The following is a 23,807-nucleotide window of genomic DNA, read 5'->3' as shown; positions in this document are numbered from 1 at the left end:
CAAGATTATATGATGATCAATTCTGATAAACTTGGATCTTATCAACAATGAAGTAATTCGGGCTAATTCCAATAGACTTGTCATGGAGAGAGCCATCTGCATCCAGAAGGAAGATTATGAAGACTGAATATGGATCACAAGATAGTATTTTCACCCTTTTTTTTGTTGTTAGCTTTTTTTTTTCTTTCTCATTTTTCCCTTTTTGATCTGATTTTTTTTTTTGGTGTACCATATTAAATATGGACATATGTTTAGAAGAATTGTACATGTTTAACCTATATTGGATTGCCTAGGGGAGCAGATGGGGGGAAGGGAGGGAGAAAAATTTGGAACACAAAGTTTTTCAAAAGTGAATATTGAAAACTATCTTTGCATCTATTTTGAAAATTAAAAGCTATTATTAAAAAAATAAAATACTTTCTTCATTAATGACCCTATATCTAATAATCTACTGTGTATTAATATATCATGATCATCATCATCATTTATCACAAATATCATCATCATTATTCTCACTTTACATATGCTAAAATTTGGATTCAGAGATTCTAAGGGATCTTGGTAAGATATCATAGCTAATATATAGTAGAGTTGAGATTTGGATCAGTTTCTTCCTTTATTCCAAATTCATTGTTCTTTCTAATAAATATGTAAGTAATTGATTCTAGAAGTATTTGACAGTGGCCCAAATGTTTTTGGATTTGGGAGAGAGAACACTGATCTAGAAAAATATTGGTAAGCCTGATTCATAACCATGATCCTAAAATAACTGGAGTTGAATCAGGCACAGATAAAAAAAGAGAGGAGGCCTGTTACTGGGGAATAAGTCATCCATTGGAGCTAATTGATAATTGTGGCATAGAACCCATAGAAAAGAGCTTGAGGTTGAGCTTTAGATCCATGAGTCCTTATATTTCTAATGTCTAGAGGAGAAATTGGTCTCAGAGCCCAAGGTGGGGCCAAGCAGTTTCAACTGTGGGGATCAAAAGACAATAGGGATAGAACATGAAGTTTGGCAGTATAAAAAGAGATAAAGGAAGCCTGAAAAGAACTGAGAAAGGGGTAATGAAGGTGTTGAAGTAAAGAGGTTGAGAAGTGAGAAGAGGGAAAGAAAGGAAAATATATTCCTTCCAAACTTCAAACAAGAAGCAATTTAGAGATACTTGAATGCATCAATATTAAATCCAACAACCAGATATTTCCATGGGAGGTCTGCTTAATGTCTATGCATTGATTTTCTTGGAAATGTTAGAAATAAACACCAGAGTGAAACTACCAGGACATTATTCAATAATTACCTCCAAAGATCTATAACCATAAGCTTTGCAAGATTTGCCAACACGGCAAATTGCTTATATTTGTTCTGAGTTTATTTGCCTTCCTAATTTAGGATATTGCGTCTTGATCTTTTATTTCATCTTATATTTTAACTACTAAGACTCACTCATATTTAAACAATGAGCCCCTTCTAATAAATTGTCCTCTTTTTATAAACATGATTTACTTTAGTCTCATTTCCTCCTATAGTCAATGCCCTTTCTGATAAGATATTTGATTTGGGCTCTATATCACAACTATTCAGAACAAAAACATATTCTAATTGGAAAAAATCCATAATCTGTAATTCTTGGGTATAATAGTTCATGAGAAAAGGGAGGTGGAAGAATTATTCTACTTCAAGTAAACCTATAGAGTGTCCCCTTTAAGATGCTAGTCTATCACCCAATCTGTAGATCAGAAATGCCTACTTGATCTCCTATAAATGTCTGGATGTCACATTGGCTTTTTATCAGCCTTTCATATTCATCCAAAGTCACATCTTCAGAACAGTAGGAAGATATGGTGGATAGTACATTCCTCTGGAATGCCCCCTAATAAAAATCCACCTTAGTTAATTGCTCTATCACCCTGCACCTCTCTGATACTCAGTTTTCTCATTTGTAAAATGGAGAGATTTGGACTTGATATCCCGTTATGTTACTTTCATCTCAAAGTCTATCTTTCCTGGGAAGATTTACTTATACCAAACCCTCAAGGGAAAATATCCCACAATTTTTAGTGACAGATGATGATAACTCATCAAAACAAGTGCCCTGTTACTTTATTTCCTTTCATTTTTAGCATCTGGAGTCATAAAAACTGACTAGAAATACTTGCTGTGAATTGCATTTAATCCTATTCATCTTAAACCCTATTCAAATCTTACTGTTTAAATAACGTAGTGCCCAATGACCTTAACATGAATCAATATCTCCCTTTTCTGACCTCTTGTAGCAATTATCTTCTGGATCATTCATCTATCTGTCCATTATACATTGCCTTGTGACATCTCTCCTATTAAAGTCATGAACTATGATTTAAATCTCATATTGTTATTTAACTTTTCACATGTTTATGTCTTCTCTCTCTAATTAAATTGTGGAAATGGTCTCTATGTGTAAAAATTTAGCTCCATTTCCACAGCTATCAACTGCAAATCCACAATAAAAGTATGACTACTGAAAGAGTAACCTTCTGCATTTAAATTTTTTTTTTCTCATAGTCCTAGCTTTATGCTTATTGATTTGATTTGAAATACATTAGTGTAACAGAGCCAGAGCATCCACAAGATGCATGCTTTTCTAATTAGATTAACTAAAACAAGCCATCACAGAATCTCGGAGTTATAAGGGGCCTCAGTGATTATCTAGTTGAACCTAAACTTAAGTAGAATTTGTTTCTATAATAATAACTGATAAGTAGTCATTCAGTTTTACATAAACAATTCTTGTTCAATCATTTCAGTTGTGACGGCCTCTCTGCAACCCCATTTGTTTGTTTGTTTGTTTTTTGGCAAAGATGTCAGAACAATTTGCTACTTTCCCCCCAATTCATTTTACAAATTAACTCTGAGAGAAACAGGGTTAAATGACTTGCACAGGATCACATAGATGGTGAATATCTGAGGCCAAATTTGAACTCGGATCTTCCTGACTCCAGGTTTGGCTCTCTACCCACTGCCAACTAATTGCTCCATAAATAATAATAGCTAGAATTATATGGTGTTTTACAGTTTGCAGACTTCCCAAATATTATTTGCGTTTATCTTTGTAAAAACTCTGAGAAATAGATGCTATACTTATCCCCATTTTGCAGATGAGAAAACTGAGTCAGAGAAGTAAAATGTCTTTTCCCAGGATAAAAATCAGAGGCTAAAATTAAACTCAAGTCTTCTGGACTCTATCACACTAACCACTGTGGCTGCCATTTCTAGTAAATGACATCTCACTACTTCTCAAGACAGCCCTGTCTAGTATTGAATATCTACAGTAGATGATGAAATTTTGCCTACAGGGAGCCTAAATTTGGTTCCCACTTCTTTAATCTAGGATAAATCTAATCCACTGGAAAATGAGGGATTGGGGAGATGAGTTCTTCAAATACTTGGAAATAGCTATCACTTCTGCCTTAAGTACACTCTTGTCCATTCCAACTTTTACTGATGGGACAGGCAAACCAGTCTAGCTGAAACAGCAATTGATCTTGAAGGAGAAATGAGAAATAGTATATGCCAAGAGAATCAAATCACTAGCAACATTTTAAATAGCATTTCCCCTAAAATCTCATGAGAGATGGCCCAGGATACTGTGCCTGAGAGCCCCAACAATTAGCCCCGCCCCAGACCATTTGCTATGATAATGGTCCAGCTTTTAAAGTATCCTCCAAAGACGCAACCTCCATATTTTTACCTACAACACTAATTACAAACTAATTGACACAGATAGAAGCAGGAAGAACCCTGTATATAGCAACACTTCTCTGACCACTTCTGCTTCTGGCCTGGCCCCTGTAGCAATCATCTATAGAAATAATTCCCATGGACACAATATTGGCAATGATATTTACAATTTCAGTAGCATCCTCCCTTTTGTCCTATCCTCATAGCCATAGTTACCAAAGACTCTGAAAAGAAAATTTTCATCATCAAAATCCTTGGTCTTGTCACAGGGTTCAAATATAATAAATTAATATGTTTTATCACTCAAAATGACATTAAAGAAAATATATCATCATCAGCTTTGTCCTTGTACCCTAAAAACCACTGAGTCCATTCCTCTGACATCCTGCTAAAATAGTCTATATATATTTCCTCATCCTATTAGAGTATAAATCCCTTGAAGACAGGAACTATCATTGCTTTTCTGGTTATATCTCTAGTGATCAGAATATAATAAGTCCCAAACATTAATCCTTCCTTCTTCTCTTCCTCCCTTCCTCCCTTCCCTCTTACCTTCCTTCCTTCTCCAGATAAATACCAGGGGCAGTTAGGTGGCACAGTGGATAGAGCACCAGTCCTGAAGTCATTAGGACCTGAGTTCAAATCTGGTTTCAGACATTTAAAACTTTCTACCTGTGTGACCCTGAGCAAGTCATTTAACCCGAATTGCCTCAGTAAATAAATAAATAAATAAAAATACAATATACCTTGAGGTTTTTCAAATTCTTGCTCTCCCTCTTCTATAGGATCTCTAGATAACTACAGTCCCTCTCAACTGAGGAGCCTAGAACTGAACACAAAACTCCTGATATGATCTAACTAGGGCAGACTACCAGGAACTACTGCATCCTTTTATCATATTCTATGATCATAGTTGAAAATGGGAGATAATGATAATGACTCACATTTATATAATGCATTAGAGTTTACAAATGGCTTTTTTTCCCTAGAACCAAGGTATTGCTCTTCTCTGAGAAAATCTGCTTCTCTTATTTCCCTAGTTTATCACAATTCAAGAAACTTGGGAAATGTGCAACATCTGGAAATTTGTCTAGTGATAGATTCTGGCAACAGTCACAGCAGTGCCTCTAATTTTGCCTACAGTAGCAAGACATCCCAGATTCTAGAAATGTTGAATTAGTTCCAAGTCAATCCAGTAACTGCCAGTCAAATAGGAGTTCCATTGGTTTTATGTACACACACACATACCAACATGATACACATATAGATTTTATATGTGTGTATGCATATATAATGGTTTTCTATATATACATGTACATATATATTTTACTCATAAATATGTATATATTTGTGTATATTGTGAACATTTATGTGTGAACATATGCTAGAAAGTATATAGATATACATGTACATATATTATTAATATATACATAGATATACACATAAATACATATTTATAAAAATATTATAGATATATAGACACATGTAAAATGTATTATTTAAACATATATACATAAATATTATGCACAAATAATATACATAATATATACATGCATATATACATATACTATGTGTATAATTTATACACACATGTATATACACATGTAAATAAACACTATATATAAATAATATGTATTATTTACACATGTATCCATATACATACACTCATACTGCCACATATCTCTGTTTCAAAGGAAAGAAGTAGGAACCAAATTTAGGCTTGATGTAAGAAAAAACACATCTATTAGAGCTATTCAATACTGAAAAAGGCTATCTTAGGAGGTACTGATTTTATCCTTTACTAAAGATAGAAGCTAGGTGGTCCAGTGGATAAAATGCTGGCCCTGGAGTGAGGAAGATTCAGCTTCTGACATTTACTAGCTGTGTAACTATATATATATATATATATATATATATATATATATATATATATATATATACTTCTCTGGCTCAGTTTTCTCACTTGCAAAATAGGGATAATTACAGAACCTACTTCCCAAGGTTATGAAGATAAACTCAAATAATATTTGTTTTTTTTCCTGAAAACCTTAAAGCACTATAGATACTAGCTATTATATAAAGAAGTATATACACATACAGATACCAATGCAATCTTAAATGTAAAATTAAAACTCCATTTAAAAGTCAAGAAACACAGAGGATTAACAAAGCAGAAAAGCATCAGTGATAAAGCAGCATATTTTTTTTTGTAATTTATAACCTTGCAATTTACCAACTCTAAAACAATCAACCCATTTACCAACTCTAAAACAACCAACCAACTAACTAATCAACAAGATGTTGAACCAAAAAGACAAAGGAAAAAGAAAAATTAAATAAAAACTATGTCTTTAAAAGAACTTATTATTTTCTTTTACTTCAAGTACAGTACTTGAGATATGTCTTAGATTGGCTATTTGTTGAAAGTTATTATTTTCTTTTTTCCATTCCTATAAGAAATTAGAAAAAAAGTTTATTTTATTAATACCTAAAGTAGTAGAAAGTGCAAATCAAAAGAATTGAGTTCTAATTCCAGTTCCATGATTTCTTAGATACGTGGCAAGTCATAACTTAAGTCTGTTTCCTCATCTGTAAAAGTGTTATAATAGAACATTTCTTACCTAAAGATCAGTAAGAGATCAGTAAGAGAAAAGTAACTTGTAAAGTTCTGTATCAATATGAATTCTTGTTATACAGCCTAGGAGCTGGATTCATGATATTATTGATGATAGAGACCTCCCAGATAAGGAAATTCCTTCCACTAATATAGATCAGTACTTTTTGTGCATCGATCTTCCAACCCAGGGTAACTCAGATACAGAGAAGACTTGAATCTAGCAAAAGACCAACTTTCAACTTGCCATATAACACTGTCTCACATCTTATTATAATCACATGTGAAGGATCTGTGATTTTATCTTCAGGAACTCTATCCTCCCCCTCCTCCCACTAAGTTCTCAAACCATATAGGACTTTGTAGATAAATCCTAGTCAACTGCCTGAGAACTGAAAATATTGTTAAGTAAGTAAGAATCTTACAGATAGAGGTTTCAGGGGTGAAAATTTGAATCCAACTATGCCTAAGCCTAGCACTAGAAGTACTCTGAAGCCAGCTTCTGTCAGATTTTCATTTTCAGCTTTAACACCTTGGAAATTGTCAAAAGCTAAAATTCAGGATTGATTTTATGTCGATTGTCTAGACTTAAGAAAGTAATAGAAAAAATATTAATAATTAAAATTTAATTTTAAAAAGTTATGTTTTTGGAGAGCTAAATGTTAAACATTTGTCAGCATAATTCTGACATACTTTATCCATGATAATATACTACCTGTGTATAAATATATAATTATATAACATAATTATATGATTAAGTATGTTTATATATCATATCTATTTATCACCTCCTGTTGCAAAACTTTTACTTGCACCTTAATATTGTCAGATAAAGTATAAATATCTTGTCCTAAAATTTAGGCAGTGCACAATCTGGCTTCAATTTCTATAAGAGAGAATTTGACATTTGTTTCCACTCTACCTGTAAGCCACACAAGACCATCTATTGTTCTATGAATTAGATATTTTATATCCCATCTCCATGCATCCAAATAGTCCTTTTCATAGGTTCTCTTTATACTCTTTCCTTATTTCCACTTTCCAGAATATTTTGATTCTGGAGGCTTATCTCAGGTGCCACTCCTTTCTTGAAGGATTCCTTGATGATGTTTTCTCCTACTACCCTGTCCCCATTGGTGCTTCCTCCTTAAAATTAAAAAAAAAATTCCTAGGACTCTCTCAGTGATCTACTCCATGCCTTGTTTTACATTAATTTGTGTTCATGTTATATTCCCCAAATAGAACATAAAATTCAGGAGGCAGGGCATGAGTAGCTTCCTTTCTGCCTTTCTATCATCTTTTCTTTGTAGAATGATTAGAACACAAAAACATCAAGATTTGTTGAATTTAAATAAATAATATTATATATTCAAATAAAAAAAAAAACAATAAAAACAGCCCAATGTTTGGTAAGAACTAGGGGTAATAGTAGTGCTAGAAATTTGGAATCAGAAGACTTGGATACAAATCCTGGCTTTGCTATTTTATTAGTTATGTGATCTTGGTCAAGTTATCTCATTTTTCACAGTGCCATCTATAAAAGGAGAAAATTTAACTAGCTAATTTAGACCTCAGTGTGAATAAGACTGATAGCCTTGAAATAAGTAAAACAAATTATAGTATTTGACATTTATAAGAAATTGGACCATAGAAAAAGTGTTTGTCCATCTTTGAGTTTCAGTTTTGATTCTAAAATAGGGTTAATAATATCTACCTCACAGAATTTCAAAGTATGCATGTATGTGTTGTACGTATATGTGTCTGCTTTGTAAGCCAAAAGGATATAGTTATTTTTACCCAATGATTCTATGAAAAATATTATAGTCTTCACAAAGTTTTATCAGATTTTGAATGAATTCAGAACAGCATAAATTGCCTAATCTAATTGTTCACAGGTGGAAATGGAGGCTTAGTCTAATGATATAAGCAATGGAACCACAGATATAGAGAAAGAAAGATTATGGCACTTTTTAGATTGGATGAATAATTTGAGTTATAAGTTGTTAGCTAAAGCCTTTTCCATTTTTCCACTGCCAGAAAAAATCACTTTAGATTTTTTTTCTCCATACTTGTTAATAATGGGTCCCTGGTTCTAATCACAAACAAAAATGAAAGAATGGCTCACAAATTGTGGCCCCCAATTGTTCAGAATTTATTGTAGCTTTTTGGCATCATCTTAATAAAGTCATAGTGAATTAGTCCATAGAAGAGAAGGCTCACAGTTTATGTCATCAGTCAATTTTCAGTGTTTTGGACTTTCATGTGGAGGATGGTTTCAGAGAGGATCAGAGCAGAACCAATAGGTGGGAATTGCAGAGAAGCAGATTTTATTAATTTAAGGGGAAAAAACTTCCTAAAAAGGTGGAGCTATCTAGCTTTCTTGAGCAATAATAATTTAAATAGCAATTTACAAAGCATAATCTACATACACTTTCTTTATAACACCATGCAGTGGATAGTACATGTGCTATGCTCCCCATTTTATTGATGAAGAAATTGTGGTTCAAAGAAGTTAACTGACTTGTCCAGGATGATATAACTAGTAAGTGGTACAGCTACATTCTGAACCTTGGCATTTTGTCTCCATTTATAGTAGTTTGTCTGCTGCTCTATGCTAAAAAGTTGAAAGAGGGATTGGGTGACCCTCAATTGGGAATGATGTAAAAGGGATTTGTTCCTGGGGTCCAGATTTGAGTTGGCGATCTATAACATTTCTAAACTCTTGAGAGTTTATGCTTTTACACTTGGTTCAGGAGGTCACTATGAATGAGCCATGGAATGTCAGGTACATAGACTCCCTAATATAAAGTGGAAGAGAAAACTGGTTAAAAGATATGATTTACTAGAAAAAGGCAAGACATCTTGAAAAAAAAAACAAAAAAAAAAAACCAAAAGTCATTTATAATACTGGTGACATAGTTGGTCTTGATTACCATCTAATTATTGAAACCCAGTGACTAAACCTTGTTATGCTTCTGATTTGAGGTTGAATTTCAATCTAAGCTCATGCTGAGAAAAGCTCTTAATTCATCATCAGAGTACTGTGCCATGTTAAAGAATTTGAAACAAAAAAGCAGTAACAAGGCAGGCCCATTGCTTGAGTGGTTTCATGAACCAGGTATATTTAAAGCATCTCCAAGAATTTTGTTAATACATTAAAAAATAACAATATAAAACACAAATTTACTGTGATTATTGTCAACAACACACTGCTAGAAAGCAGATTTTAGAATGGCAAAATATGAAACTCCCCTTAAAGCACAACCCTCCCCCACTTAATTATGTTTGTACAGTTATTTCTAAACTTTTTTTTTTTGTTGTTGTTAAATATACATTTCTTAGTGGGTATGGAGGACAACAGTTTGACTGTCTCTAAAATTACCATAGTAATAAGCCCCCATTATCTCTCCTGGGCTTCTCCTCCTCTCCCTTCCTCTCTAAAGATAAAGTAGTCATGTCGTCTTTCAGCTCCTCCTGAGGAGGGATTGTTTCCTTTTTTGTTTCATATCCCTGGGACTTGGCACATGGTAGATGCTTAATATTGATTGATTACTTATTTTCTTTTCTTAGGAAAGTGCTTGCCTGCCCCAAAGATATCCTGAAAGGCCATTCTGGGAAAATATCACAATGGATCCAGAGAGGCAATATCTCATTAAGAATAGCTATTAAAATCTATACTTCCTCAGAGTGTCTTGTAATGATTTTTTTCAATGCATCAAGTTTTATAAAAGAATTGAAAAAAGTTGCCACACAGTTGAGTTATTGGCTCCAATTTTAAAATTTATCATTGCCAGTCCGTTTACCCTCACACCACCTGGATTTCATTTCCCACCTTTTGAAAATGTAAACAGAAGCATCAGACAATCCGACAACTCTGCTGATGGCTGACAGCACACATGGTTTCAGATACAAATATTTATGTTGCAAGCATTTCATGTTTCCAATAGCCCAAATATTTGAAAATGGATTTGGATAAAAGGAAAAGTGCCTTACAGGATTTGAGAACCATATAATCATCTTTGGAGAGAGCTAGAAAGTGTAGCTAATTTACAAATCACTTATCTCAAGAGAAAATAAAACATACAATTCCAGGAATTATAAATATCCCCATCTAGATGGGATATTTAGTCCAAATCAAAACATTTTTTAATTTGGTGAATTTTCCCCTCTCGAATGCCAATGAATCAACTCACATGAAAACAAAGCTTAAACCATCTTCAAAGTGTGGGTATGACATGCCTGTACTTGTGTTACTGGGGAGGCCGAGTGGGGGGTAAATTGAGTTAAGGAATTCAGAGCTTCAGTAGAGTTAAAGCTCATCAGATGTCCCCACTAACTGCATCATCAATATAGTGAATCACTAAAAATAGAATAGAAGAAGCCTGATGCTTAAAGAAGGGTAAACCAACCTACATTGGTAATCAAGTCAAAATTCCCAGGTCAATTAGCAATGTTGTCAGTGGACTTATAACCTGGGTTAAGAGACTAGGGAGAAGCAATTTCAAAAAAAGTTTGTCTATACATGTGTATATTTCTAAAAGGTCTTTGGGAATTAAATAAAAAGTATGCACAAATAAAGCTCTCTTGGTTTAACTGATCCTTTCTTTCTTTTTTTCTTTTTTTAAATCATCTAATCCAAATCTTTTTTTTTTTTTTTTGGTTAGTCTTTTTTTTTAATGTTTTTTTTTAAATAACTTTTTATTGACAGAACCCATGTCAAGGTAATTTTTTTACAGCATTATCCCTTGCACTCACTTCTGTTCCGATTTTTCCCCTCCCTCCCTCCACCCCCTCCCCCAGATAGCAAGCAGTCCTTTACATGTTAAATAGGTTACAGTATATCCTAGATACAATATATGTGTACAGAACTGAACAGTTCTCTTGTTGCACAGGGAGAATTGGGTTCAGAAGGTAAAAATAACCCAGGAAGAAAAACAAAAATGCAAACAGTTTATATTCATTTCCCTAACTGATCCTTTCTTGAGATTGTGGGGATGAGCCCTGTGACGTTGGCAGAGCCCTTTCCTAGCATAGTTCATTAAGGAATCTGTGAATACTTAGAACAACATACAACTTCTTATGAACAAATCATGAACATGGGAGAAGGCATATTTTAACATCCAACTGCACACAGTCCTTCAATTCCTGGTATATAATTTGAGTAACGTATTGACAACTCCTTAAGGACTCATTAGACTTTCTGACAATGACATGACAAAAATCCAGAGCATCTAAGGGGAAAGAATCTCTTTCTAATTACATTAGGACCTCAATCAAATTGGGAAGCAGATCTGGCAGAAAGATTAGTGAGCACTGATGTGTCCAATAGGCAAAAGAAGCAGAAAACTCAAATGATCCAGAATCCTGAATAATTAGCAACTGCCCAAACAACACCACAGAAAAAGGAACCAAAAATTGCCTTTCATTTCAAACTTCATTTCCTTGCATGAGAAATCCTTTAAAACATTCTTAAATTCACAGCAGTTAAATAACCTTCAAATACCACTTTCCAAGTATAGTTTTTTCCCCTTTTATTATCGACTCATCATCAGAAGGAAGCTAAATAGAAATATAATGGTGAAGAAAAATGCTAGCGTAGGAAGACGGGAATAGTGTGGGGAACCATAACAACTGAGGCTATGTTGATGTACAAATTAAGAATCAGATCATCATCTCTGAGGCCAATTTTGGTGTAGGTACCACAAAGCAGAGCTAAGCATTTCTGCAAAAGAGGTAACACTCATAGTCAGTAAGATTCCTCTAGGAAGATTAATTATTGATTTTTTAAAATAAATCATCTAGGTCGTTTTTATTTGCTTTTATTCTGTGATGGGTAAGATCTGAATTTACTATTATCTTTCCTTCCTTTAGCTTCCATTAACATATATATATATATATATATATATATATATATATATATATATATATACACATTTGTATTTATATATATAAATGTGTATATTTATATATACATATATAAATAAATATATTTTTATAAATATAACTATATATTTATCTCTCTCTCTATGTGTGTGTGTGTGTGTGTATGTGTGTGTATGTATGTATGTACATGTGTTTAAGTTGATCTTTGGTCAAGAGAGATAAAAGTCATTGAAGATCCAGGAAAACATGTTTCAGAGAACAATCTGTTCTCCCAATGTCCTCTGCAAATAATGCAGCTTATTATTTTCTGACCTTTGTAATGTAGCAAGGGACAAGACCTTGGGCAATCTCCAAGAAGTATAAGGTAATTAGAAGGATGAGGACTGCAATATCTGGTGAGAAAAGCAATAATCTGTAATTTACACATAATATAAATTTGTTGACATCCTGTCTGAAGTCTATGGAATTCCAAAGAGGAAAGCTAGACTATTCTTTTAAGAGAATAACAGCAGATTAAAGAACATGGAAGTAACCAACATTACCTCATCCCTATTTTAATACATCAAGATGACAATGCTCTTTACCTTTCTGCCACCTGTGTTGATGCGTAGTGGTGTTAGGAATGGGTCGAAGATCATATGACTGGTTTCTATGTTGACTGGTGACTGTCTTTTTCCAACAGAGCAAAGATTCCAAGCCGAGTTGACCAATCCCCAGAAGGAAGGAACTGTAAAGATAAAGGGGAGCATTGTAGAGTTAGAGAGGGAGTGAAATCTGAGAAGGGAGGAAAGAACATATTTGGAGCACAAGCTGCAGAACCAGCTTTTAAAAATAAATGAAGCTCACAATGTATCACTGTCTAATACAGAGAGCACAAAAGTGGACATATAGGTTCATATATTTAGTGCTAGAAGGGAACTTGGGAGTCCACTTCTTACAACCCTTTTATTTTACAGATCACAATTTATTCATATTACAGAATTATATATTACATATGGACACCAAAGTCTAGAAGGATTAAATCATACGCCAAATGTGATACAGATAGAAAAAAAAACATATTTAAATTTAGATCATTTAACTACAAAGTAGTCTTTGAATTGTACTACTAAACCTGGATTTCAGTCATTATTTCTGCTCTGTGATTTTAGTCAAATGGTATAGAGGCAGTTAAATGGTGCAGTGAAGTCACCAAGTCCTGACTTCCAATCCATCCTCAGACACTTACTAGCTGTGTGATGCTAGCCAAGTCACTTCACCTCATTTGACTCGGTTTCCTCAACTGTAAAAATAAACTGAAGGAGGAAATGGCAAATTTCTTCAGCATTTTTATGAACAAAACCCCAAATGGGCTCATGGAGAGTTGGACATAATTAAAAATCAACTAAGCAACAACAATTGTACATCCATGATTGATATAAGAATAAAGTGCAATATTTGCAAAGTGCCTTGCAAATTTTAAAGCATATATAAATGCTAGCTCTCATTATTAAATCACATCTCAGAGTAAGAAAGAACAAACTGATCCTGCTAGGTAGGGATGAATTGAAAATACATTGAAAACTCTCTATAGTTGGAAAGTTTGAAATTTTTTAGAGATAGCCATTTATAGACTTGTAGAATTTCAAGGCTAGGAGGAGTCTTCAATATGACGTCCTTATATTCTCTGAATCATTTTAATTGTTATGAACCACTACATAAATTCAGTATTAATTTGGAGAGGCACTTTGGCATTGTAGGTAGAGTACTAGACTTAAAATATAAAGACCTGTGTATAATTCCTATGACAGATACTAGCTATGGGATCCAGTGCAGGTCACTGCTGCCTTTGAATTTCAATATTCTCATCTATGTAGCCATTGTGTACAAAGTGCTGGGCCTGGAGTCAGGAAGACTAATCTTTCTAAATTCAAACCTGGCCTCAGATGCTCACTAGCTGGACAAGTCACATAATCCTGTTTGCCTCAGTTTCCTCAGCTGTAAAATGAGCTGGAGAGAGTAATGGCAAACTACTCCAGTATCTTTGCCAGGAAAAGCCCCCAAATGGGGACATGACTGAAAAGAATGAACAAAAAAAAGCAACATTTAACTTTTAGATTCATTCTGAGAGGCAAATGAGTTACATAAGTAAAGCACTTGGCAAACTTTAAAGCATTAATTAAAGGTTAACTAGTCACATCAGCTGTAAAATATAAGATGGATTTTCTAAAAATTAATTTTATTTAAAAAGTTTTGATGTGTTTTGTTTTTATATTGTATTTTGAAAACATATAACTCCTTTCCCTTCTTCTCTCCTATCAGATTTCACTTTTATATTATATTGATCTTTCTCTTTTATATATGTTATATTTCTCACAAATATCTAGAATATTTTTTAACAAAATCATCCTGTACATGACATCATATGTAATACTCTAGATCCATAGGTCCCCACTTTTTCCAAAGGAAGGAGATGTATTTTCTCCTATCTTCTTTAGGTTCAAATTTATTCACCATAATTGTAAGAAATTCAGGTTCATTGTATTGTAGTGATTGTGTATACTGCTTTCATCTATAAAATGGGACAGTTAGTCTGGATGGTCTCAATGGTCCTCTGCTAAACAATGTACAAACTAATAAATAAAGTAGTATTTGCTGATTTCCAGGCTGTAAAAACCTACCCTGAAAATTGAACAATCAGTTCTTACAAGCTCTTTGGAGCTGACTTCAGTAAGCTCCTGCTTTTATTTCTAGGACTAACTCTGCATCAGTTTAAATGGGAAGACAGAAAGACAGACAGATGAATGAGCAGACAGACAGATCAATAGACAGACAGACAGAAATACAGACAGGTGAATGGGAAGACAGAAGGACAGACAAGTGAATGAGAAGACAGATAGGACAGGCAGATGAATGGGCAAACAGACAGAAGGACAGACAGGTGAATGGGAAGACAGACAGAAGCTTCTCAAGCTTCAGTGAATTTCTCACATTTATTAATTCTTATAAGACAGTGATTTCCTATTACAGTCACACCCCATGATTTATTTAGCCGCTACCCACCTGAAATGCACCTATTTTGTTTCTCATTATTTGGGCCAGAAAAATGTTGTTATGAGTATTTTGGTAAATATGGATCTTTGTTCCTATTTTTTACCCCTTTAAGAAATAGAACTGGAAAAGCATTCTCTGAGCTAAAAAGAAACAAAATATATTTTTAAAATGTTGCATATTATTAACAATGTCTATTTTCTCACAGCTTCTTTAATATGATTCCTGTATGTGTCATCTTTGCCAATTTAATGAGTATGAGGTGTAACCTCAGATTTGTTTTGATTTGTATTTCTTTTACTTTTAGTAATTTGGAGCAACCTTTGCTATGATTTACAATAATTTTTAGTCTTTGTTTTAAGAACTGTTTGGTCAATGCTTTGACCAAATGTCTATCACTAACTCCTTTGTTTTACAAGTGAGAAAGTTGAAGCCCAGATGTGGCATATATACCTTGTCCAAAGAAAAGTAAAACCTGATTTTCTTGACTCCCAACCCAGACCTGTTTTTCTGACATCATGTGTCTTGCCTGGAACCTACAAAATATTTTAGGTAAGTTGTTAGAAACAAAATGATATGAAAAAAAAAACCACAAATTAACAGTCATTCTCACTCATCAATTATGGACAGAAATGTGAATCCTACTATTATAATTTGATTGTGTGCTTATCTAGACAGATGGAGATAAAAACATTTATTTAATGGAAAGAAAAAATATTAAATTTTCAGGGTATGTATGTAAATGGTACATTAAATTTCTATGTTATATTTAAAGCTTTAATTAAATGGATTTCTATGTAAAATATCATTCAGATTTTTTTCTATTTAGAGAAATAACTGGGTTGAGATGGACTGAGAGCAGTCTAAAGACTTCTTTTCATTGACAGCCCAATTTAGAGGTAAGCTTCAAATCCTTCTTTAGAGGGAATGGTGGCGCAATGGCTAGAATATTAGGCTTGGAGTCAGGAAAATCAGAATTCAAATATGGCCTCAAACAATTACTAGATGGGTATTAGACAAGTTAATGGGGATAATAATAGTTGTTAAGAGATTCAAAGGAGATAATAATTGAAAAAGTGTCTGTTACATAAGCATTATAATAAATATTAATTCCCTATTTTGACCCTAAACACTATAGGACCCAAACTAATTTCTAGGTCCAATTCACTTCTATCTTAACTCACATTTCATACATTTATTCTCCAGACCTGATGAACAACTAACTTTTTTTTCCATTCTGTTTTCAAACTTTGGGCCATACTTAACATACCTAACCCCTACCATCTCTTATTGAAATCTCCTCCCTCTATCAATACCGTTATGAAATCTCATTTTTCGCATGAAGCCTTCCCTCAACTTTTCAGCTCTTTCTTTTATATTCTTTTTGAACTTTTCCTCTGTATTTCTCATGATTTAATTTATATTAATTTATTCACATTCTACCATTCCTCTGATGCTAAACCCCTTGAAGATAGAAATCAGGTCTTATTTGTCTTTGTACCTTAGTGCAACGTATCACATACCTGTACTGCTTCACCAACTCTAATAGGTACATCCTTTGATAAGAATTGATTATACTAAATGTGTAAGCATGTATTCAATTTAACAGATATTTCTACCATGTTTAACATATATTGGATTACTTGCCTTCTAGGGAAGGGAGTGAGGAATGGGGGAAATATCGGAGCACAAGATTTTGCAAGAGTTAATGTTGAAAAATTATCCATGCATATGTTTTGAAAAGAAAAAGCTTTAATAAAAAATTGATTATGCTGAAGAGAAATTTCTCTTATCATCTCTTCCCTGAGAAGGCATACCCAGAGTTACTTCATTCCTGCTTTTGAGGCTAAATATCAGTTGAGCAAGCTACAACTTCCTAAGATGTACTTTTAATCTGAGGAACTCAAAATGAAGCTTCAACTGATTTTCCTGTGGAGTCACAACAGATATTGCTAGTCTCCAACACAAATGGGGAACATTTTAGCAAAAGGAATTCATCAGCATGTCATTATTACCCTGGGAACTGTAGGATGAGAGAGTAGAATCTAGGTATCTCAAATCACTAAACTTTTCCCTTCACTTTTTTTTTTGATGGGGGAACCCAAATAATATTGCAAGTCTGAAGGATGCATTAATGAAAGAGTAGGTCCACCAGAGTGTTCACTATGAAGTCTTAAGTAGATCTTAAGTAGGAGTCCTTTGCATTTTTGTTGAGTTCAAGTAAAGTCTGTACTGTATTTGATATCTTGTTATTTTTTCTTCTTGCAAGAAAGCTGGGGGTCTTTTCCCACATTGGAGGAAGACCTGGAAATAAGATAGATTTATTTATCTCTAAGGAAAACCCCAAGGGATTGGATAGGATGAGCCAACTTGTAGGGATCTTGTGAAAACACTGAGTGGGGCAAGTGCCAAAGAATTATGCCCAACCTATGTAAGTCTAGAACTTCAGCAATGGTACAGCCTTGCCTGGAAATGCTTAATCTGAATAAATCAGTACAGTAAAAACTTTTATCTCCTTCAATTTCAAAAGGACTTCACAGACTGCTTTCAAAACCTATACTGCCAAAATGGCTCTTCTAGCCAGAAGGAATTTGAGGCCCCCATTTATAACTGAATCACAATCTATAACCTGTTTTGTTATACTCCATCTTTACATTAATTTCTTTAGACTCCTATTCGTACTCCTACTTTTTAACATCTCTTGTTCTGATTCTCATAGAAAGTCACTTAATAATATCTTTGGAGAACACTATCTTTTGGCACAAACATAATGTTTGGCAAATTTCTCATTTGTACTAACTTAAAAATAGTTTTTTTTAAAAAAATAATCTTTTCCTTCTTGAGCTCTTTTCTATGATTGCATTATCCTCAGACCTGTTTCCAAATCCTTTCAAGTTTCAAAAGCAATATAAAAATAATAAGAAATCCACATGCTATTTGACCTCTGAAGCCTATTATTATTTTTTGTTTTGGAGATCACAAGCCAGAAAAAAATTTGTTCTCTTAATCATAGTGAGTGTTATAGAACCCTGAAACACAGTGAAGAAATGAGGTGAGAGCTAAAATAATGAAGGTAGGTGATACAAAAAAAGCCCCATGGAGTCAGGAAAATGGAGTTTAATTCTGACTATCACTAATTGTGTGGATTAGGGCAAATCTCTTTACCTCTTATGTCCAAAGTTTATTTCTCTTTAAAAAGAGATTGGTTAGGTGATGAATCAAAGGTCTCTAAAGTGTAATTAATCCTACTAATTCTCTGATGAACAAACATCCATGCAGCATTTCATGCAGCAACATAACAAAAGGAGCCAGAATTGGTACCAGTTGCTGTTGTCACATGACCATAGACTATATTCACAAAATAATAATTTCAGCCCCATTAATAGAATGTAAACCAGACATTTTGTGATAAAGTAATTGGACAGATGCTGCTACAAAGATACAAAGCACTTCTCTAATAAACTTTACACCAAACATCAATGCTTCCCCTGCCCCCCCCTCAACTTTACGAGAACAGCTGCCCCTGCCTTTATTAGGCAAGAAATACTTTATAGTAAACAGTTTGGAATCTTTATATTTCCACTTCACAATCAAGATCTATATGGCTGCCTATATGCCACCTGCTCAGATAACTCTAGAGATTCTAGGAAATGGTCCCTTAGACTCTCTCTGCTCTGGTAGACAAGGTACAATCTGGGGTCTGATGATGGTGACCACAATTTTTGAGGCTTGGTTTTAGTTGACTGATGCCAGTCCCTTTTGGGGATTTCCTTCAATTTCTATATAAATAGAATGTCACTAAGAATTGACACCGCTTTTGGGGAGAAGAAAGTAAAAGAAAGAAGAGGGGGTGATGGGAAAAGGAGGGAAAGAGAGGAAGAGGAAGAGGGAAAAAGAGAAGGGAGAAAATTCAATTTAATTTATCATTTATTTTTAGGTATGATAGAGTTATTCTAGATGCAGGGGGTACCATAGTAAAAATAATAGCTAACATTTATAAAGTGTTTACTATTTCCAGGCACTATGTTAAGTGCTTTACAATTATTACTTAATTTGATCTTCACACCAACTCTGGGAAGTTATTATTATCTCCTTTTTAGAGATAAAGAAACAGGGAAATTAGGTTTAAGTGTTTTGCTCAGAATCATAGTGCTAGTAAATATCTGAAGTCTTATTTGAATTCAGGTCTTCCTGAATCCAGATACTGAAAAGTAGTAGTCTTTCACATGACCCATGGTCCATTTTAGCCTGGACTTTAAGGGTAAATCAGGCACAGTCAATCAATCAGCTGTCAAGCATTTATGAAGTGCCTACTTCATGTTAAGCAGTGTTTTACGCACTGAGGATGGAAGTTCAAAGGATAAAAAATTGTTCCCAACAAGCCTCTAATTTAATCGAGGAAGTAACATGATCATATAAAATCATATATTGTATTTAAAATTATTAATCACAAAAATATCAAGCTAATTATCTAAATATTGCCTCGTTTGGGTTAAAAGGACAAATAGATTATAACATTTCATGCAGTATCTTTATGCAGAAGATAGTGAATGAGTTGGATTTTTAAGGATCAGAGGGGTTCTATGAAGTACAGGTAAGGAAGGCGGACATTCTAGTGATGAGAAATGCCCAGCACAAAGGCACAGAAATGGAATGGAATATGGAACCTAATGAAGTGGGAGCAGAGAAATAGTTTGGATCTTAAGGTTAGAATGGAGAGTAATGTCCAAGACTGGGAAGTTAGACTGGGACCAGGTTCTGTAGGGCTTTAGAGGCTAAATAGAGGAGCTCACATTGCATCCTAGAGACAAAAGGAAGTTACTAAATCTGAATTTTGTCAGGATTTGAGTCTTTCTTTCCAGGTCTTAGCTTCTTATTTCTCATGTTGTGAATAAATGGCTATAATAATAACAACTAGCACTTATATAATACTTAAAGATTTGCATAGCACTTTTCATATATTGTTTCATTTGATTTTGCAGAACAACTCTGGTGAGATAAGTGTTATTATTATCCACATTTTATGGAAATAGAAGCTGAGGCTGAGTAAAGCCAGCTTCAGCGTAGAAGAAGTTTTTGGGAATATGTCCATTTCCCAACAAAGAACCTCAACTCAATAATCATGGCTACCCAAGTCCTTTTAGCCTCTGACAACACCTGTTTTTTTTTTTTTTTTTTTTTTTTTGTGACCTAGTCTACTTTCTGTACCTTCTTATCTAAATTTTTGCTTTAAAACTTTCTTAAAATTTAAGTGAGTCTATCTTTCAAATTGGATGCTTTGATTTTTTAAAAAATTTGATAGACAAGGCTTTTTCTTAAATAATAAAAAAAAGAATAAAAGAATAAAACAAAGACAAAAAATGAGTGAATTTCATTCAACCCCAAGAATTCTTGGGCAACTGTTGAAAAATGTTTGAATTTCATACTCCTGGGTATTTTATCTCACACAATAGTCTAATTTACATAGAAACTGGAGTATGCAACAGACCTGAATATTCTTACAAATTAATTTGCATGCAGCCTACACAATCTAATTTAACCACTGCTTTGCAGTTACAGGTCAGCTTGCCAAAATTTTTCTCTACAGCAATCATGTTATCCCTGCCATAAACCACAAATCTCAGACATTCTCTTGGCTCCAGAGTCTGTTCCCTGTGAAAGATACTAATGTGATTCTGGCTGCTTAAAATACAGGATTTGGCAAACGCAAAGTATATTAGCTCCTCAGTGCAAAAGCACCCATGAAGTTCAAGTTCAGTTTGTCAACATACTTTTAGGCATCCTGCTGTTCCAACCAACAAAACTTTTGCCAAGGCAGAAATTGAGAAGCTAAGGCTATGCATCTTTGGTTCCCAGGAGAAGACCCAAGTCTGTTCAGATCATGAAAATAGGGCAAATGGATAAGTTAAGAAAAATCCTTGGATAAGCTATAGCCTCTGTTGCCATTTTAATTTCATTCGGTGCAATGAAAATACTGCTAGATTTGATTTAAAATGCCAGCTCTGCCAGGCTACTTACTCTGTGAGGTAAACGAGTTACTTAAGCTCTGTGACCTGAGTTTTATTTATATAATGAGAAGGTTGGACTAGATAAACTCTAAGGTCCCTTCCAATTCTAAATCTATGATCCTTTTGTGATTATTGAGGGAATATAGCAGAAGCACATGTTGACAAACTAGGTCTGAGGGCAGATTGCTTTCTGTTTTTATAAGCTTGGGATAAGAAAGGCTAAGAAAGGTTTTTTAAAAATTTTAAATACAATAAAATATTTCAAAATATTAAAAAAAAACAAAACCAAAAATGATTTTTAAAAACCCCAAAGCAAATGAGAAAAGCATTCTTAGTTCCCAAACTTACAGAAATAGATGGTACAATTTGGCCCACTAACTTTGTCAACCCCTATCCTAGAGCAGTGGTTCTCAAACTTTTTGGTCTCCCAACCCCTTTTACACTCTTAAAAAACTAAGAATAACTCCTAAAGAGTTTTTATTTATGTGGGTTACAGTTATTGATATTTATTTCTATTGGAAATTAAAATATCTTAGTATTATATTCAAAATTATTTTGATTTCATGTACCCTACACTCTCAAAAGTTTTTATGGATTCTCAGGGGTTTCTAGACTACATTTTTAGACACATTGGGATAGGGTGTGTGCTCCATTATTTTTACTGTGGTTCTAGAAAAACTTCTGATACTGAGCTGAAGAGTCAAGCACTTTATCCATTAATGTAGATTATTTCAATTTCCCAAATGCCATTTGCATGAGGATCTTCAAATTCTGTCTGTCAGCACTACATTTGCCCTAGATAGAATCCAATCAAGACTGTACTTTAAAAGTATCTATTCTGGGTGTCCAAATAGAAAGAAAAAATGGTTCCCAAGTGCCATTTGAGGAGGCTCAATCTAATTAAATTTGATGAGCATTTATTGAGCACCTAGTATTATGCAATGTACTTGGTCTGTTACATGCTTCTGAAACAGGAAGGAAGGAAAGAAGAAAGGAAGAAAGAAAAAAAGGAAGGAAAGAAGGACGGAAGGGAGGGAGGAAGGGAAGGAGAGAGGGAGGGAGGGAGAAAAGAATAAAGAAAGAGAGGGAGGAAGGAAGAAAGTCTTGCCCACATAAAATTTACAGGATAGGGACTGGGAGAGATATACTAAGTACAAAGATAATTACATAGAAAGTATACAAAAATGAAGTACACAGTAATCAAGCATTAATGAACAGAATTAGGAAGAATCTAGTTGAGAAAATAGTATGTGAGCTGATCCTTGAAAAGGGCAGTAGGAATTCTGAGACATGTTATAAAGGAGTGAAAGCAATTCAGGCACCAATGTGCTAAGGGAGCAGCCAGAAGGACATTTGGGTTGGAAACAAATTTTAAGCTGACTCTTCTAGTATGTTTGAATATTATTTCAAAGGCAAAACGAAAAAAAAAAGATCAATGAATGCTTTGACAACCTTTTCCTTAGTAGATGAGCCAATTAAACATCATTTCTCAGGATCTGATTAATATTTTCCAAGTAATAACTTGAAGAGAAGACAATTTGTATGATGAGTAGGTAAATCAAGAAATCTCCATCTTCTCAAAGGAGAGAGGGTGGGATGTGGGGCTACTGGCATGGATTGCTTTGGTATGAGATTTGAAAATGCAATGAAAAAGAAAACCTTCCATTTCAACACTGCCATACTTTGGAACCATAAATCATATGAATATATTTTAAATGAGAAGTCATATCTTTCCCTTGCTCTTCCTCTCACAGATTCTGATTTACAATCCCTTCTCCTATTCCAACTTACAATAAATCCTGGTTCTGAGCTATTATTAATGAAGATGTTTAAAATGCTCCTTGCTAGAAGCTTCTGTCCCCTTTTTGATTTCAAGTTTGATTCAGGTCAAGCATGATAGTGCTTAAATTAACCCTGTTGTGGCTGAATTCTTCTTTGTGTATGCATACTTTGTGCTTTAGTTCCACTAGCAAGAGCCTTAGTATTCTCATCTAAAGGCCCGTAAGGATTTGAACAATTCTATTGCCATTGTCTATTGAAGGATAGATGTTACCCATGATAGATAATTTATAATACATAAACATATCTCACATATTTTCTTCCTTCGAAGTACTCATGTAATGGGCTGAGGCTTTCCTTTTCCACTCCCCTGCCTCCACCCACCAAAATCGTCATTTCCTATACAACACATCAGGACTTGCACAAAGAGTGGGTGGGGGCCATTCTTTCTCCAAGCTTATATATTAATAGAGTATGGTCCAATTATTATTTAGCCTCATGTGCTTGGGACCTGAGTGCATCAACTCAAGCCTCAGCCCATTACATACTCACTACACAGCAAGTTTATAACTGCTTGTTGACTATCCATCATTTCTACCCTAGACCAGAACTTGATCATGAAGAGAATATTCCAACAGTCTGTTAAGCAGTTTCTCTGCCTCTTGTCTTCCCTTACCATTCTCCCAATCTATTTATATTATATGCCTCTGTGGGTCAGTTTTCTAACGCCTAGTTCTGATCCTATCACTCCCTTGTTTAGAAACTGTTGATTGTG

General features: G+C 34.1%; 1 protein-coding gene across 1 annotated transcript in view; it reads right to left on the bottom strand.

Moving 5' to 3' along the window:
* Nucleotides 1-23,807, bottom strand: part of CA10 (carbonic anhydrase 10) — a 657,942-nt gene that overhangs the window by 361,332 nt on the left and 272,803 nt on the right. Inside the window, exon 3 of the mRNA XM_051994265.1 lies at nucleotides 12,800-12,942. Within this exon, the coding sequence (XP_051850225.1) occupies nucleotides 12,800-12,942 (143 nt within the window). The remainder of the gene's footprint in view (nucleotides 1-12,799; nucleotides 12,943-23,807) is intronic.

The sequence above is a fragment of the Antechinus flavipes genome, chromosome 4, assembly GCF_016432865.1.
Source record: "Antechinus flavipes isolate AdamAnt ecotype Samford, QLD, Australia chromosome 4, AdamAnt_v2, whole genome shotgun sequence".
Lineage (NCBI taxonomy): Eukaryota > Metazoa > Chordata > Mammalia > Dasyuromorphia > Dasyuridae > Antechinus > Antechinus flavipes.
The sequence above is the reverse complement of the archived record's forward strand: the minus strand, read 5'-3'. Positions and strand labels throughout refer to the sequence as shown.